We start from the raw sequence: 16,340 nt of genomic DNA, 5'->3' as shown, positions 1-16,340 counted from the left end.
AACTCCTGACCTCAGATGATCCACCTGCCTTGGCCTCCCAAAGTACTGGATTACAGGCATGAGCCACTGAGCCTGGCTGAGTGTTTCTTTCTTACCTGTCAGGAACTTTACCATGCATTATTAGAGTCTTATTAATATATGTCTGTTCTACTGCAACAACAAATTCTTCCTTGCTGGTCAGAATTCATGTCAGAGTAAGTTATATTAGATTTCTTGTCTACATTCTGGGAGACAGGATTAGCAGTAAGAAAGTCATGGACACGAATGGATTTGCTGGTGATGACTGCATGAGAGGCTTCGTGGATCACGACTCTATTCTTCCTCCCTGCCTATTTTGTGAACTGCATCAGAAATGAACTTCTTCTACCTCTGCAGGTGGCCTCTTACATGCTTCCAAAAAGTAACTTTGGGACTTTCAATGATTTAAGAAAGCCTATGCTGTGCTTAGATTTGGATAATCCCTTATTTGTTATTTTAAGCTTCTCAACAAAATATGAATTTTTTGGCTGTGGTTCTTTTTTTAGTGTTATTTTCAGTGGCTTTTGCTAGAGGATGAATAGGATTTAGTAGACCACACCTCTATTTTAGGTTCAGCTCTGTTCACTTTTTTGGAGCTCTAGAAATGTAGTGATTCTCATGATTGTGGCAGGAGGGAGGTAGTGGAACCAACAATGTTATTTGTTCGTTTCCCCCACATGTACCAAAGTATTTCCTGTTTGATTGCCTGTAAGACAGTTTCCTTTTTCAGAGTTTGCTATTTGTAGCTATCATAAAACAAGAAATGAAAAGAAACCTTTTAGAGTAGAGGGAAAGTTTTACAGGAAAAGGCAATAAAAGGTCTGAATTCAACACCCGTATTTCTATACTCTGTATATAATACACTTGAGCAATTTTCATCTTTGGTTTCTCTCTGCACCATTTATATTCTACTTATGAAAATAAACTGGGTATTTCTTAGTTAATAAAAATCTGTTTTATCTAATAATTCACAAATGTGAATTTCTGGGTAGGAAGAAATCTTTTTTTTTTTTAAAGTTTATCATTTTGACTTTTTTGTTTTCTTAATATCAGACCTATATTTTATATATGTTCTTAATATATGAATGGATGGTTAAACTTAGGAAGGTGGGCCATTGTATTGTTTCCTGGCTTTTTTTTATTTTTCTGAAGATGTGTCTTTTTTTTTTTTAATTCAGGGAATCAGCAGTCTCTTCAGTTCTTTAAAAGTGGTGCGTCTCTTACGACTTGGCCGTGTCGCTAGGAAACTGGACCATTACCTGGAATATGGGGCAGCAGTCCTCGTGCTCCTGGTGTGTGTGTTTGGCCTGGTGGCGCACTGGCTGGCCTGCATATGGTATAGCATCGGAGACTACGAGGTCATCGATGAAGTCACTAACACCATCCAAATAGACAGTTGGCTCTACCAGCTGGCCTTGAGCATTGGGACTCCATATCGCTACAATACCAGTGCAGGGATATGGGAAGGAGGACCCAGCAAGGATTCACTGTATGTGTCCTCTCTCTACTTTACCATGACAAGCCTTACAACCATAGGATTTGGAAACATAGCTCCTACCACAGATGTGGAGAAGATGTTTTCAGTGGCTATGATGATGGTTGGCTGTAAGTATTTTAATTCTTTTCCTTAAAAAATTATTATTATTGACAATTTTCCTTGCTACAATCTCAGATAGGATTGAAATGAACTACTTTGTCTTCAGACAGGTATTTAATCCATCTTATATGAAATTGATTTCTTAAATCTACCTTAGAAAATAGAAATGCAAAATAATATATTTTACTCTTCAGAACATATTAATGTGTGTACACAGCAGAGCTCTCTCGAAGGAACTGGGACCAGCATCCAGACAGGTGGATGAACTTGAATTCCTGACCTTGGTAGATTTTATAGGTTTTGTTGGTGATGTGTTAAATTACACTCATAATTGCCCACAGACTTACCTCATCTTTAATGTTCTGATGTGAGATATATTGGCTCTGATGTAAGATATATTGTTTATAATTATTCTAGTTAATACTGAATTCCTAAATTAAAGTTGACCTTAGGATACACTTTTTGTATAGGTTTTTATAATTAAGACTAGTAGAAAGGGTTTATAAATCTAGTCTTCGTTATAGCCATTCTAGGTTGAATATATGGCTGTTTGAGAGAATGAAAGAATTGCTAAAATTAAGCCCATTCGGCAATGAGAAGTGTCTAGGATTTAACATGTATGCTTGAGTACCAAGTTGTTGGTACTCACAAGACCATGTGCTCTGCACTCAGACTGTGGCTGGATGGCATCAGAAGACCAGAGAAGACCAGAACATAAAGGAAATACATACCACAGAAGCTGCTTTTGAAGATCTTGAGGGAGACTTCACCATCATTCATGCCTTCAAGTTGACTTAAATGACTTATCTAGGCCTAGTTCTGGTACCTAGAGTAACCTTAAGAAGATTGTACTGAAGGTGTGATTAGCCTTATTAGCACCTCTTAAGCCTTTGGATCATGATTTTTTTTTTTTTTTTTTTTTTTGTCTAAGCCGTCTTTTCTGAGATTCCACCTTACAGAGGCTTAGATTTTGACATTGGTGGTAAAAGTTCTTGGAGTCCAGGGACATTGGCTAGGCCATGAAAGGTTAATATCTTGGGTCTAAGCAGGTGGTTTCCATAGTAGCATGTCTGAAAGCTATTGAAGCATCAGTGTTGGCAGTTGTTTAGCTTCTGTTTGTCTAATATGCCCTTGTATAGGTATAGGAACGAGAACACACAGGCTCTATTTGCTGGTTAGAGTTTGCAGTGAGAGGGAGAGTGAGAATTCCAAGTGCTGTTTGCTCCAGAGGCTTTCAGCAGGAAAATGTCCTTACACGCAGAGAGAGAGCCTGATGATTAATTAAACTGATACCTATGTGTCCAAAATGGTAAGATATACGGACAAAAATGTACTTTATGAATTCAGAAGACAGCGTTTTGTCAAATGCTGTATTCAGCATTATACTACTTTTAATATTTATACAATGCATTTTGCCTTATACTTGAGCATAGTTAGATTTAAAAAAAATTCTTTTTGCTTTGAAGTGTTTATAGATTCATTGGAAGTTGCAAAAATATTATGGAGAGGGCCTTTTTTTCTCTTCACTTTGTTTCCTCTAATAATTACATTTTATATAACTATAGCTCAGTATCAAAACTGACATTGATACAATGTGTGTATATGTACACACACACACACACACCCACACACAGTTCTGTGTTTTTTTTTATCATATGTGCAAGTTTCTTTATTTAAAACTGCAATCAAGATACAGAACTGTTCCTTTACCACAAAGCTCTCTCTCAAATGTAACCTACCCATTTCCCCTAACTATCCCTATTTCCTGAAAACCATGAATCTGCTCTCCATCTCTATAATGTTGTGATTTTTGAGTATGTTATTTAAGTTGAATTATGTAAAATGTAACCTTTTGAAATGAACTTTCTCCACTCAGCATAATGCCCCTGAGACCCATCTAACCTTAGTGTATCAATAATTAATTAATTTTATTGCCGCGTAGTACTTCATGGTTAGGATATTCCACTGTTTAACTCACCATCTATTGAAGAACATTGCATTTGTTTCCAGTTTTTGGCTATTACAAATAAAGCTGCTATGTTAGTACCTAGCTGATGGGTTGATATGTGCAGCAAACCACCGTGGTACATATTTACCTATGTAACAAACTTGCACATCCTGCACATGTACCCCAGAACTGAAAATAAAAAACATAACAAAACACAAACAACAACAACAAAAAACAAAGCTTCTGTGAACATTTATGTATAGGTTTTTAATATGGACATTAATTCTTAGTTCTCTGGGATAAATACCCAGGTATGTAATTACTGGGATATGTGATAAGTGTATGTTCAATTTTTAAAGAAATTGCTAAGCTATTTTACAGAGTGGATGTACTGGCATAGTTATATTTTTCATAAGAGAATTGTAGGAAAATAAAATCTGTATAGAGTCAAAAGACAAAATTATGTGCTTTGTTTCTCAGGCCCTGAAGTTGAGAATCATCCTAGATTTCTCTGTTTTACCATGTTACATCTATTAATAACAAGGCCTGTTGGGTTTACCTTCAAAATACGTTTGATTATTTTTTTCTCATTCGTAGATTACCATCCAAGACAAAGTCACCATTATCTCTGGGCTGAACTTTTGAAGTAACCTCCTATATCTTCCTTCTTTTCTAATGCTTGCCCTACAATCTCTACTCAAAAGCCCGAACGCCCCTTTAAAAGCAAATCAGATCATACCATTCCTCTGCTCAAATCCCCACAGTGTGTGTGAAATAAAGTCCAGATTCCGTAGCTCGTCTTTCAAGACCTTCCTGATATGGCTCTGCCTGCCTCACTTCACTTTCTACCATTCCTGTGTTTGCTTATCCTCCTAAATCCATGCTCGCCATCTCATCGTCTCTGAAAACTTCAGGCTTAGGCTTGTCTCAGTCTTTGTACTTGCTTTTCCACTGCTTATAGCTTTCCTCTTCTGACTTATGCCACAAATTCACGTGGCTTTCCACGAATCTCCCCTACAGAAATTCCTTCCCATGCTACCCTACTATGAAAAATCACTCCAGTGCCAACCTGTATTCTCTATTCTTTAACCTTTCCCTTCTTTGTTCCTACCAAGATCTGAAACCATGTGTGCTTGATTTTCCTTTTCCTTCAGAACGTAAGCTCCACAAGAGCAAGGCCTTTATCCACTTCTTGTATTGGATCCCCAATATCTAAACAATTCCTAAGAGTTTTGTGCTCAATCTTAATTTGTCATATGAATGAATGCAATTGAAGATGTCCCTGATTTTTGTGATGAAGATCTTCTGTCCTTGAATCCATCCCAGTTAGGTCTCTGAAGAAGTACATGCCAGCAAAATGCATGATGTTAGAGCTTTGACCCTGATTCCTTCATGGAAGCCCTGGTAAGCTCACCTGCATTGCCTTCCATTGGGGGTGTAGTCGTTCCTTTAGCTGAGTTGCTAACCCTGTGTCTCACAGTCCTGTTGATATAAGTTCTAAGAAGCAAGTCACTGGAAGCTCCAATAACCTGTACTCTCACTGCTTCTTACCATCTACCTTCTGAATCTACCTGCGGTGGAAATTTTCATACATATTCAGTTTGGTTTCTGAAACTTCATTTGGTTCAGAGTTGGTTCCATTCCTTCTCTCCTTCATGAATGACCAATTACACTTGCTAGATCCAAATTTCCATTTCTCCTCATCTCTTGCTTTTCTAAAGTTCGTGTTTTGATTTAAAGGTAAAAAACTAGTTTTAAAGTTGGTCGTTTTCTTCTCTGACTTTCTGCTCTTTCCTTTGAATACTGAGTAGTAGTTTTCTGTTTGTTTACCAATTTCTGACATCTTCTTGCCCTTCTGACTTAGGTTTTCCTTTTATGTTTCTGAATAAGTCCAGTTTCTATAGCTAGAGTATTTCAGGGAGATACCTTAACGTTTTCTTTTTAGTCCTTGGTAATTTCATGGGATATTTCCTTTGAAACAACCTGAGAAGATGATAAAAAACTGTCTAGATTCATGAAGAGTTATAGTACCTTAGCACAATTCCAAAATTCATTAGACCCACATGCACAAAACATCAACCAAATTTGGTTATTGTAACTCTTTGTAATTATAGTATCATTTTTTTCCTACAAGAACACCAAAGAAAACAAACAAATGAAAACAAACCACCTGGGTTCTTAGAAACCAATATGTGCTAGCAACCATGGCCAGGGATTTTGTGTGTGTGTGTGTGTGTGTGTGTGTGGTGGGGAAGGAGGGATAGGGAAGAGGGAGGTAGAAAATAGAAAAGTTCATTTTTTTCACTTGTGCCAGGATTCTGGTCAGTCTGTGATGGCTATCTGAGAAGCACCACTTGTAACCTTGTAACTCAAAAACAGAAAAATAAAGGTTAATGGAGACACCAACTGTCTATATTCTGTTGAGAAAAATAATCACTGCTTGCAAATGATAAACTGATATTCTGGAGAAAGTCATCCAAAATTTATATGCCTTTCAGCAAAATTTACAAGTATGAGTATTGCAGCAATTCCAATTCCTAGGTCCTTTTGAGCCCTCTTTTTGGTGGCCTTTCCTTCCCTAGGCTCTTGCTACCCTAATGCTAAGTTGGATATGGACTCTGTCTAGGAGTACAGTCTCAAAGTTTTCCTTGTTGATATATCAGACAGATCTTTAAAAAATAGTATTGGCCTTCCCCTAATCCCACTCAACTGATATTCCTTCCAGATCCCTCCTATGTCAGCAGGATCACAGGATATTTTTCTTACCTGCTATCTAGGAATTTCTTAGACTTAAATCCTTTGTTCCTACATTTGCCCAACATGGGAAATCTTCCTGCTCAGATTTCTGAATTGGAAGGGTTGCCTGATGCTTCTGTACATACATCTACCATCATACATTCTTTACCTTAAATTTGTCTTTTCTTGGTTTTGCTCTCTCTGCCTTGAGTTACCTCCACTGTTCTGGTAGTAGCCATTATTCCCCCAGGGTAGTCAGGTCCTCCTCATTCCTCTGTATCCATTCATGAACGAATCCAGCTACTCTGCTGATATTCACAAAATTCACTATCAAAGGGCTTTTGTGAGAGAATATTTTTGCAGTTTAGTTCTGCAGCACTTGTGGAAAATAGTATGTATGTATATATGTGTGTGTGTGTTATATGAGTATGTGTATTTTGCTTGGTAATTTGCTCCTTGCTAATTTGCTTGATAACTACTTAATGATGCTTTCATGAAATGTTTTCTAATCCATTTTATTTACATAATCTTATTATTGAGCCCCTAATAATATTAGATTTTCTAAGGATTAGGCATACTGACTAATTTTGTTGCTATTCAGAAAGCACCACAGTACATGGATGATTTGTTTTGATGACTATAAACAGAAGGAATACAATGATGGAATTTTTCTAATAGGATTATCCTCTTGTTTTAATGTAGTTTTATAAATCCTCTTCTAAAGATTTGTCAAGAAAGCAGTTACTTTGTTCCTTCTTTATTACTAAATTATCATATAAACTGTTTTTTAGTTTAATCCAGCCATTATGAGGGTCTCTATATTTGCATCTTTCATTATAATTTTATAAAAGAAAGAAACATATAAAATAAAAATATGCTATGAATAATTCTTTGCTATAATTAAGTTCAACCACAAATTTTTTTCTCTCTCCATCTATATATATTTTTTAGTACACTATTAAGTACATTATTAAACACATATTCAGCATATGTCAAAGGGCTACGATATTGGAATTTGGATATTAATTTGCTCTAAAAGCATTCTTCTACTCTTTCTATTGTTTGCTTTAGTAAATTGAGACAGCCTGACCCATGCAGTATGTGTCAATGAGAGTTTGTCCTGCTGTGGTGCTATGCAAACTGAGTATTAAAACGCAAAACAAACCAAACTAAAAATTATAAATATAAAATTGCTGGGGTTTAACTGGTGGACAAGAAATCCTGTCATAATGATGCTAATCTGCAATTTTCAAATAGGATGTAATTGATAATCATATAAACAGTCTAAAAACTTTCTGTAATTGACTAGTATGATCTATGATGCAGCAGACAAATGGTTTAGCACATTTTAAAGTATAGCAAGATCATCTGCCAGCAGGATGGGTATGATGGGAAATCTGGATATTCATGTAGGCAGTTAAGTGCAACTGGGAAGCATTTAGTGGCACACTGGTCAATCAGCACCATGCAGAGGAAACCCATGCCACCCACACATCATATTCTCATGTTGACAGGCTTATTCAGCATCCTCCATAGAATTCACAGAAAAGTCAAGCTGAGATTGTAGGCATTGTCCTGACCTCTCCCACAGGAAAAGGAAATAAATAAAAGATGGTAAGATCCAGAAATGGGGAGAATGTAGAGTAAATTGGGAGCAAAGGCCTATGTGAACTTGGAGAGTATATACATCTCTCTGAGTTTTATTTTTATTTTTTCAATTGTGAAATGCCAAAGTTGAAATAAATGACTTTTAAGGTCCTTTTTAGGGCTAACATTCTATACTTCTAAGATTCTCTTCGAGCAGTTATTCCCCTGTTCATGGCATGAAACTGGTTATTGGAGATGAGGTTAAGAAGGAAAAAAAGTGGTATCATAAAGATGTTAGGGCTTTATGCAGATAGTGCATACATTGCTTTATGATGTGTTTTCCATAGAAAATGTTCTGTAATGGTTAAGAGGAAAGGTTGTCAGGGAATAAATATTATGGAGAAAAGAAAAAATGCTTTTGGGAAGTGAAGTGTTTTTCCATATAGAAATTAGGAAGCTAGGAAGACTGAAAGGCTTTTGTCTCAGGGTAAAAGATTGGGGCCCAGGAAGAGGCTGCATATATGCCCAGTGGGACTTGGACTTGGAGAGGTACTTGACCTAGATGGATATCCAGACAGGCTTAAAAGTGGGTTGTTACCCTTTCTTAATATTAGGAAAAAAATGTTCTACAAATCTTAATATGAGACTTCAGGTATCTCAGGTATAATATTAAGTTACATGTTAAAATTTTTCTTGGCCTTATTGTTGTGGTGTAGGTAGAAAATGCAGTGTGTACATGCTGATTTTCATTTTGGGCTTTAGTTTTAGCCAGATGGGGAGAGCTTTAAGCCTAATGTTTATTTTGGAAACTGGGTCAATTCTTTCTGTCTGCTTTACCAAGCTTGTAAAGACTTTTTCCCTCCCCTCCCCTCCTCTGCCCTCCCCTCCCCCCCCTCCCCTCTCCTGCCCTCCCCTCCCCTCCCCTCTCCTCCCCTCCCTTCCCCTCCTCTTTCCTCCCCTCTGTTTTCCTCTTCTCTGTTCTCCTCTCCTTTCCTCTCCTCTCCTCCCCTCTCCTCTCCTCTCCTCTCCTTTCTTTTCAAGATGAGTTTTCTATGAGAAAAAACATTTTATAGAGCCCAAATTTCAGGGTTATGGGCACATTTTTTTGTGGTTTAGCAGTTTCAGATGTATAGTCCAGTATTTAGAAAAGACTTCGTGATGTGCACTTTACTCCCTGATTCTTATTCCAACTAGAGCTTGTGTCTTTTGCAGGAATGTTCTTTTACACTCATCTTTCTTTTCATGCCTTGTCACACTTTCACAAAGCCTCTCAAGTTCTGTAAAGGTTGACTTTCTCCAGAACACAACAGAAAATTTTCTTGGTATCCTGTTAACTAGCCTGACCTCTTTGCAAGGATCTTTATCTCTGTGTTCTTCAAAATTATTTAATTCATTCAGCCTTGTGCTAGGTGTTCTGGTATACGTTGATATTCAAGAAACACTAGATACTTTTGAGTCCTCAGTAAGCTTTTAATATGATAAGAGAGCTAAACAAGAAAATAACGGATCTGTCTCTCTCTTCCTTACTCTCTTCACCCCCATCTCAATGTCCATCTCTGCCTTCATCTTCATCTCATCTCTCTTTATACTGTGATCTAAGAGAGCTAAGACTTAGAACAGGGAATACAGAAGCTGGACTTGTAAAAACAGGATCTGTCTTTGTCTTGTTCATCATTGTATATTTAGCATAAAGCATTATATCCTACTTGGTAGTTTTGTCCATTGAATACATGTTGAATGAATTAATGAATGAATTAAAAAATTCATCTAGTTCAGCCTGAGGGAGTCTAGGAAGATTTCTAGAAGAAAGTGACTCTTGAGCTGAGGATACAATATAAGCAGATAAATGAGGCAGGACTTAGGTACTTTCCAGGTATGAAGATCATAGTATATGCAAAAATATAGAAATCAAATAGCTTGGCCCTTTTGGGGAATTCCATGCATTTCATTTTGGCTTGAGTGGAAAGTAGATGTGAATGGAAAGAAATGAAAGAATCAAGATGTCAAAAAGCGTTCCATTGTTTCACAAAGAGTTTGTCTTTTATCCTAAAGGTCATGGGATAAATAAGAAAAATTTGATTCTTTATTGTGGACGATGAATTGGAGAAGAGAGAGGCTACTAACAGAGAAACCAGTTAGAAGGCTGTTGCAGCAATCCAGGAAGACATAAGCTGAGGTGGTAGATATATGGAGGATGGTCTAGATTTAGAGTTTGCAAATATTTTTTTTTCTACAAATGGGCAGACAGAAACTATCTTAGGCTTTGTGAGCCATATGGTCTTTGTTGCAAACTACTCACCTCTGTTTTTGTAGTGCTAAAACAGCCATAAACAATACATAATCAGATGAGTATGGCTATGTTCCAGTACAACTTTAAACAGGTGGCAGATCAGATTTGGCACATGCTCTGTGGTTTCATGGATTGTAAAAAGACCATGGACTTTGGAATCAGACAAATGAATCTAGGTTCAATTTTTTGCATCATAACTTAAAAGAATTTATATCAGTTATGTAAACCATCATTTGTAAAATAGAAATAATAGTCTCTACATTGCAGAGTTATTTGTGATACCCCCAAAGAGATTGTATGTAAGCTTCCTGAAACTTTTTTTTTTTTTGTGAGACAGATTTTTGCTCTTGTCACACAGGCTGGAGAGCAATGGTGCCATTTTGGCTCACTGCAACCTCCGCCTCCTGGGTTCAAGTGATTCTCCTGCCTCAGCTTTTTGAGTAGCTGGGATTATAGGCATGTACTACCACATGCCTACTGGGTTTCACCGTATTGGTCAGGCTGGTCTCGAACTTCTGACCTCAGATGATTCACCCACCTTGGCCTCCCAAAGTACCGAGATTACAGGCATGAGCCACTGTGCCTGGCCAAGCTTCCTGAAACTTTAAAAAAATGTTTTTATGGGTAAATGAATGAATGTGGGGATATTTTAGAAGGATGAGTTTGAAAGCACTTGTAGATTTCTAGCAAATTCAGCTGAATGTATGATGAAGCTTTTTTCTAAGATAGGAAAGAAGGTGCAGTTACTACTGGAGGAAAGCAGTTCTTTTTCCTGCAGGTTTTTCTGAGGGAAGTGTTCATTAGGCAGTTAGAAATGTGGTTCTGGTTTCCAGTGATGTGAGGCATAGAGAGATCTCTTTGGGAATAACAATGTGTAGAAAGTAATCATGTCAAGGAAATGTAGGGTACAGTCAGGATAAAGCTGGCCAAGGGTAGACTCTGGAAGAAGGAGAGCCACAGAGGGCCTGAGAAGAGAATCCAGTGAGGTAGAATGGAAGCATGGCTCTGGAAGGGAGAGTCTGTTGCTAATAAAGGATGAGAAAGCTTTAAGAAGGAAGTGGGGACAGCAGAACCACTGGGAGAGCAAGTCAGGAGAGATCTGGGTGGCCTTATGAGGTCATCAGTGACTTTCTTTGACTTATTTCATTGGCTAGTTGAGGGGAGAGAGCCATGTGGGGAACCATGGGGTCTAAACCATTTCTTCCCCTGTATGAAAGAAAATAATATATTAGTAACCATTAACCTTGTGGAGGTAGATTATGCTAATTTTTCACAGCCAATATGTTTTTCTAAATCAAATTTCAAGTTCAAGAAAATATACTTGTTAGATTGTTAGATGCATAACATGTACATGGAGCTTCTCTTTTGTGTTATAAAATGAAAGATAACATTGACTTAGTTTTTATGAAATTGAACTTTCTTAGAACCGATATTTTAGTCAGAGGAGAATTTTATTTACTGATGAGTACGAGATTATTTGGTGACTTTCCAATGAATTTCAGGTTGATTTCTATGCGAAAATATTTTTCAGAACACACTGTCACCTGGTAGGTGAAATGATATTCTGCTATGGAACAAACAGTGGGGATGTAGAGGATGCTTACATGTGTGATATCCATCAATCAACATCTGATTTTAATTTTGCTTAAAATGTCATATGTAAATGTTTTTTCACAGGTCAGAAGACTCACAGATTCATAGATGAATATATTTGGAACTTACTAAAATAAATGTCATACCAAAGACCTTTAGACATGGATTTAAGAATTTCTTTGATATGGCCAGAGAGGAGATTTTATTTGGAGTACTTTCTAAGCCAGCTCCTAAGTGACTCTTCTTACCTATGTATTTAATATTTTCATATGTTGTGATGACTGAGTTAGCCCTCCCTGGGAGGTTAGGTAACAGACACATGGTGGTGGTTTTAGGCTGAGTGTGTAGGTAAGGAGATCTTTATGGGGTAAGAACTGTATCCAAGTTGACTCAGAAAATACTAGAGGCTTTAGAAATTCCCTTTGAAACTAGCTCTGTAGCTACCCTTTTTAGATTCTATCTCCTTTAAAGTTGAACCTATTTTTAACAACCCCCAGAATCTTAATCTGTGAAGGTCTAATTTAGGACCCTTACTCATTTAAAGTGTCCTGTAAGAGAGAGACATTTAAATTCATGCCTCTAGTTAGGCATCAGCAAAGGAGACAGGTCTGGTATTGACTCTTCTGATGAGACTTTGGTGTGGGATCCATAGACCTCGGGAACTTTTCCGAGACTGTGCTATTGAGTTTCCCTGTTGGTTTTCTTAGAAAAAGGTCAAAAAGATCCCTTCCTAGGTGTGTTTCCCCAACTTCTTTCCCTTATGAGGACCTAGCTAGAGAATAGCAGACCCTCCTCCCCATGCATACACTGACACTCCAAATTCCTTCATCCCCTGCCCTTTTGCTGCCTTAAAACCCCATCTGGATCTATTTGTCCCTTTTTTTGTTCCAGGGTTGCTGAGCACTAGCTGGAGTCAACTAGGCAGCCCTGTGAACAGCTGCCCCTAAGATGCATGCTTAGCAATCTTACAAATCTTCCTCTGACATTTTGCTGAGCAACTCTTCCTGTACAACTCTCATGTGTTCTCTACCTTTCCCAAACCTGTGACCACTCATCTTCATTGCAGCAGATGGCCTTCCTGTTACTTCTGTGGAAAAGAAGAGTGTTGCAGATGTGCATTCCTTTACACTCCTGACTCTCCCCATAGGAAGGTGGGCTGGGGTGGCCAAGGGTGCAAACCATTCAGAGCCTTAGAGGACAGGATAGTGGCCCTTACTCTGAGCCAGATGGGAAGACTTTTGAGGGTTTCAGGCCAGACTGGCTTGATTTGTCTTATGTCTTACAAATGCCAATCTGGCTGCTGTGTGGAAAATAGACTGTACAGGGTGAAGGATGGAAGAGGGCAGACAGGTCAAGGTGAGAGATAATAATAGTGGTGGTTAGAATTGGTAAGATTCTGGACATATGGTAAGGACCAGCAAAACATGAGGTTTTGAGAGAAAGAGAGTCAGGATGTAAGGCTTTCGGGGCAAGCAACTGCTCTGAGGTTACTGATGGATGATCCTTCGTCATGTCCAGTGGATAGTTATATATATAATTGTAACATTCAGTGAAGTGGCCCAGGGTTTGGACATAGATTTACGCTGTAGCTTGATTTTTTTTCCCCTTCCAATCATTTGCCTGCCTGCCTGCCTCCCTCCCTCCTTCCCTTCTTTTCTCCCTCCCTCTCTCTCTTCCTCCCTTCTTTTCTCCCTCCCTCTCTCCCTTCCTCCCTTCTTTTCTCCCTCCCTCTCTCCCTTCCTCCCTTCTTTTCTCCCTCCCTCCCTCCATCCCTCCCTTCCTCCCCTTTTCTCCCTCCCTCCCTTCCTCCCTCCCTTTCTTTCTTTTTTTCTTTCTCTCTTTTTGTTTGAGACAAGGTTTCACTCTGTTGCCCAGGCTGAAGTGCAATGGCATGAGCTTAGCTCACTGTAACCTCCATCTCCCAGGTTGAAGTAATTCTCGTGTCTCAGTCTCCTAAGTAACTGGGACTACTGGTGCACACCACCATGCCCAGCTAATTTTTGTGTATTTTGGTAGAGATGGGGATTCACCATGTTGGCTAGGCTGCTCTCAAAATCCTGACCTCAAGTGTTTTGCCTGCCTTGGCCTTCCAAAGTGCTGGGATTACAGGCATGATCCACCACATCCAGGCCTGTCCTTTTTTCTGTGTTTCTCTCTCTCTCTCTCTCTCTCTCTCTCTCTCTCTCTCTCTCTCTCTCTCTCTCTCTCTCTCTCTCTCTCTCTCCTGGCTCTTTCTCATCAGCCAGTAAACATGCTCATGTCTTTTTAATCCTAAGACGATATACATATGTGATTAAACAGTTGACCTGGACCTTGCATTATCCTTGCCTTATTATCCACCAATTCTTCCCTTTTTAATGTTTCTAAAGTGTGTGTCTTCACTTCCTTTTCTCCATTTACTCCCTATTGCAGATGGGCCACTTCTCCTGCCTCTGAGAGTACATTTTCTAGATTTCATAGACACTTTTTCATGCATATGGAAGTACTTTTTTGGTTTCTTTCATCTTTCTCTCTTTCTGGCTCTCCCCTGACCTCTCTTGCTATTTCTCCTCTGTTTGCTTTGCTGAATCATGGTACTGTGTCTGTGCCTTAATGTTGAGAACTGTGATATTGGGAACAAATTTTTGAAAGATCAAGGGCAGCTCTCTTGATCGGCTGAGCAGTTTCTCCTACAAAAGTGACTTCATGGGAACCAGCTGACTCCCAGACATTTTGCTTGATGGTCCCACCATTAAAAATCCTGCTTCATGTGTTCTTGACTCCAGAAGGTCCCCTGAAGCTGCCGTTTTTCCTATAAAGGATGTAAGTCCCTCATCTCTGTACCAGCTTGGACTGAGTTTTAAACTAGCACAGTGTCTCAATGAAGAGAAAAGAATTGCTGAGATTTCAGGGAAGGGTGGAGAAGACTTCTGGAGCATGGGATGCCGCTTGGCAGGCAGGGGTGGAAAGGAGCTAAGATAATGACACAAAAAGGAAGAAGAGAACCATTTTAGTTTTTCCTAGCTCTATGGGAAGAATAATCAGGGATTGTTAGTTCACACCACGTTTTCTCTGGTTTACTGCCATGAAACCTTTTTTCTCCAGTCTGTCTAAAGTGTCCCTGTTACTTTATACCTTATAATTACTTCATCATGGTCTTTAATTACATTCTTTAATTCTTTCTTTACATAATTATTGCTTGTATTTCCAACTAAAATTGGAGCCACAAAGGCAGGGAGCTTGTCTTTCTAGTTCCACTCGGTATCTCTGGTGTAACAGGAGCGTAGCAGGTGCTCAATAAATCCTCCTGAAGAAAAAAATGTATTTCAATCTCCAGATTTGGAAAGTTGCAAATTCAAAACAAAGTAAAACCGTACTTGTCAGACCTAAATTCTTCAGTCTTGGTGAATGAACATGTGACTGACTTCATTTTTTGTACGGAGCTAATAACTTAGTTTGGGACTTCCTACCTCCTCCTCCCAACGTTTCCACTCTTCATAATAGACTTCACTGCAGCATCTGTGTGGTGGCTGAACGGGCCCCTCTGTGTCGGTCATGTTGTAGAGTTCTGGCTGGGAAGCTGGATACACTTCTTTATTGCCTTTGATTTTCCTTCAGCCTATTTCGGGGTTCTCTTGTTACCTCCTATGAATCCTTTTATTCTGCCCTCTTATGTTTCACTGCCACCCACCCCCATGTTTTCTGGGAAAAGATCTAAGATTTTAACAGAGAGAACAAAACACAAGAGCAACAACAATAACAACAACAAAACATTTGCTATCTCAAGGGCCTGGCACTTGCAAAGGAAATCTATGCTTTTAAGATTATTGTTTTGGCTATGGGCTTTAAAAATGTCTAATTTGAAACTCAAAGCTAAGCCGCTTTCTTTGTTCTCAGCTGTAAGCACCCTCCTCTTGAAAAGTGACTGCCACTGTTTCGGTGAGAGGATAGCAAAAGGGTCATTAGGAAGAACCAGGAGTTAGAACACTCTGCACACGTGTGTTTCTCATCCTCAATCATGCTGAGTCCTGGCATAAATGCTCTTGCTATACTTCCAATCTTTCTTTGTTCATTGGATACAGAAGAGAACCACCTGGGAATTTTAATGGTTTAGAAACAACTATCTGTGCTATAGACAGAATTTGATTATGAAATTTGTATATTCTCTTTTACAGAGGGCAACAAAAGGTCAGGACTGCTTCAACTTAGATCAGAAGCACAAATATCCTTTTTGTTGTTGTTTGCTAAAGAAAAAAAACTACCTAAGTGTACATTAAAGAAATTTGAGCCTGTAGTCCCAGCTACTTGGGAGGCTGAGACGGAAGAAACGCTTGAATCTGGAGCGGGGAGGTTGCAGTGAGCAGATATCATGGCACTGCCCTCCAGCCTGGGTGACAGAGTGAGACTCTGTCTCAAAAAAAAAAGAAAAGAAAAGTAAAGAAAAGATCAAAGAAAAGAAAAAGAACTTTGCATTTAAAGAAAGCATATCCATTTACTCACGGGGAGATGTCAGTGGCTTCTGATGTTTGACCAGAGCCTTTCTGTGCTGTATAATTCTAACTGCTAATTTAGTCATTAGAGAGAACTTTCCA

At 38.7% G+C, this 16,340-nt stretch overlaps 1 protein-coding gene across 1 annotated transcript in view; it reads left to right on the top strand.

Annotated features, from left to right (window-relative positions):
* The window catches only part of KCNH5 (potassium voltage-gated channel subfamily H member 5), a 371,870-nt gene that overhangs the window by 98,148 nt on the left and 257,382 nt on the right, over positions 1 to 16,340 (top strand). Inside the window, exon 7 of the mRNA XM_002753993.6 lies at positions 1,197 to 1,623. Coding sequence (XP_002754039.1) covers positions 1,197 to 1,623 — 427 coding nt within the window. The remainder of the gene's footprint in view (positions 1 to 1,196; positions 1,624 to 16,340) is intronic.

Source organism: Callithrix jacchus, chromosome 8, assembly GCF_049354715.1.
Source record: "Callithrix jacchus isolate 240 chromosome 8, calJac240_pri, whole genome shotgun sequence".
NCBI lineage: Eukaryota > Metazoa > Chordata > Mammalia > Primates > Cebidae > Callithrix > Callithrix jacchus.
Note: the sequence above shows the minus strand (reverse complement) of the source record. Positions and strands in the feature narration are given on the sequence as shown.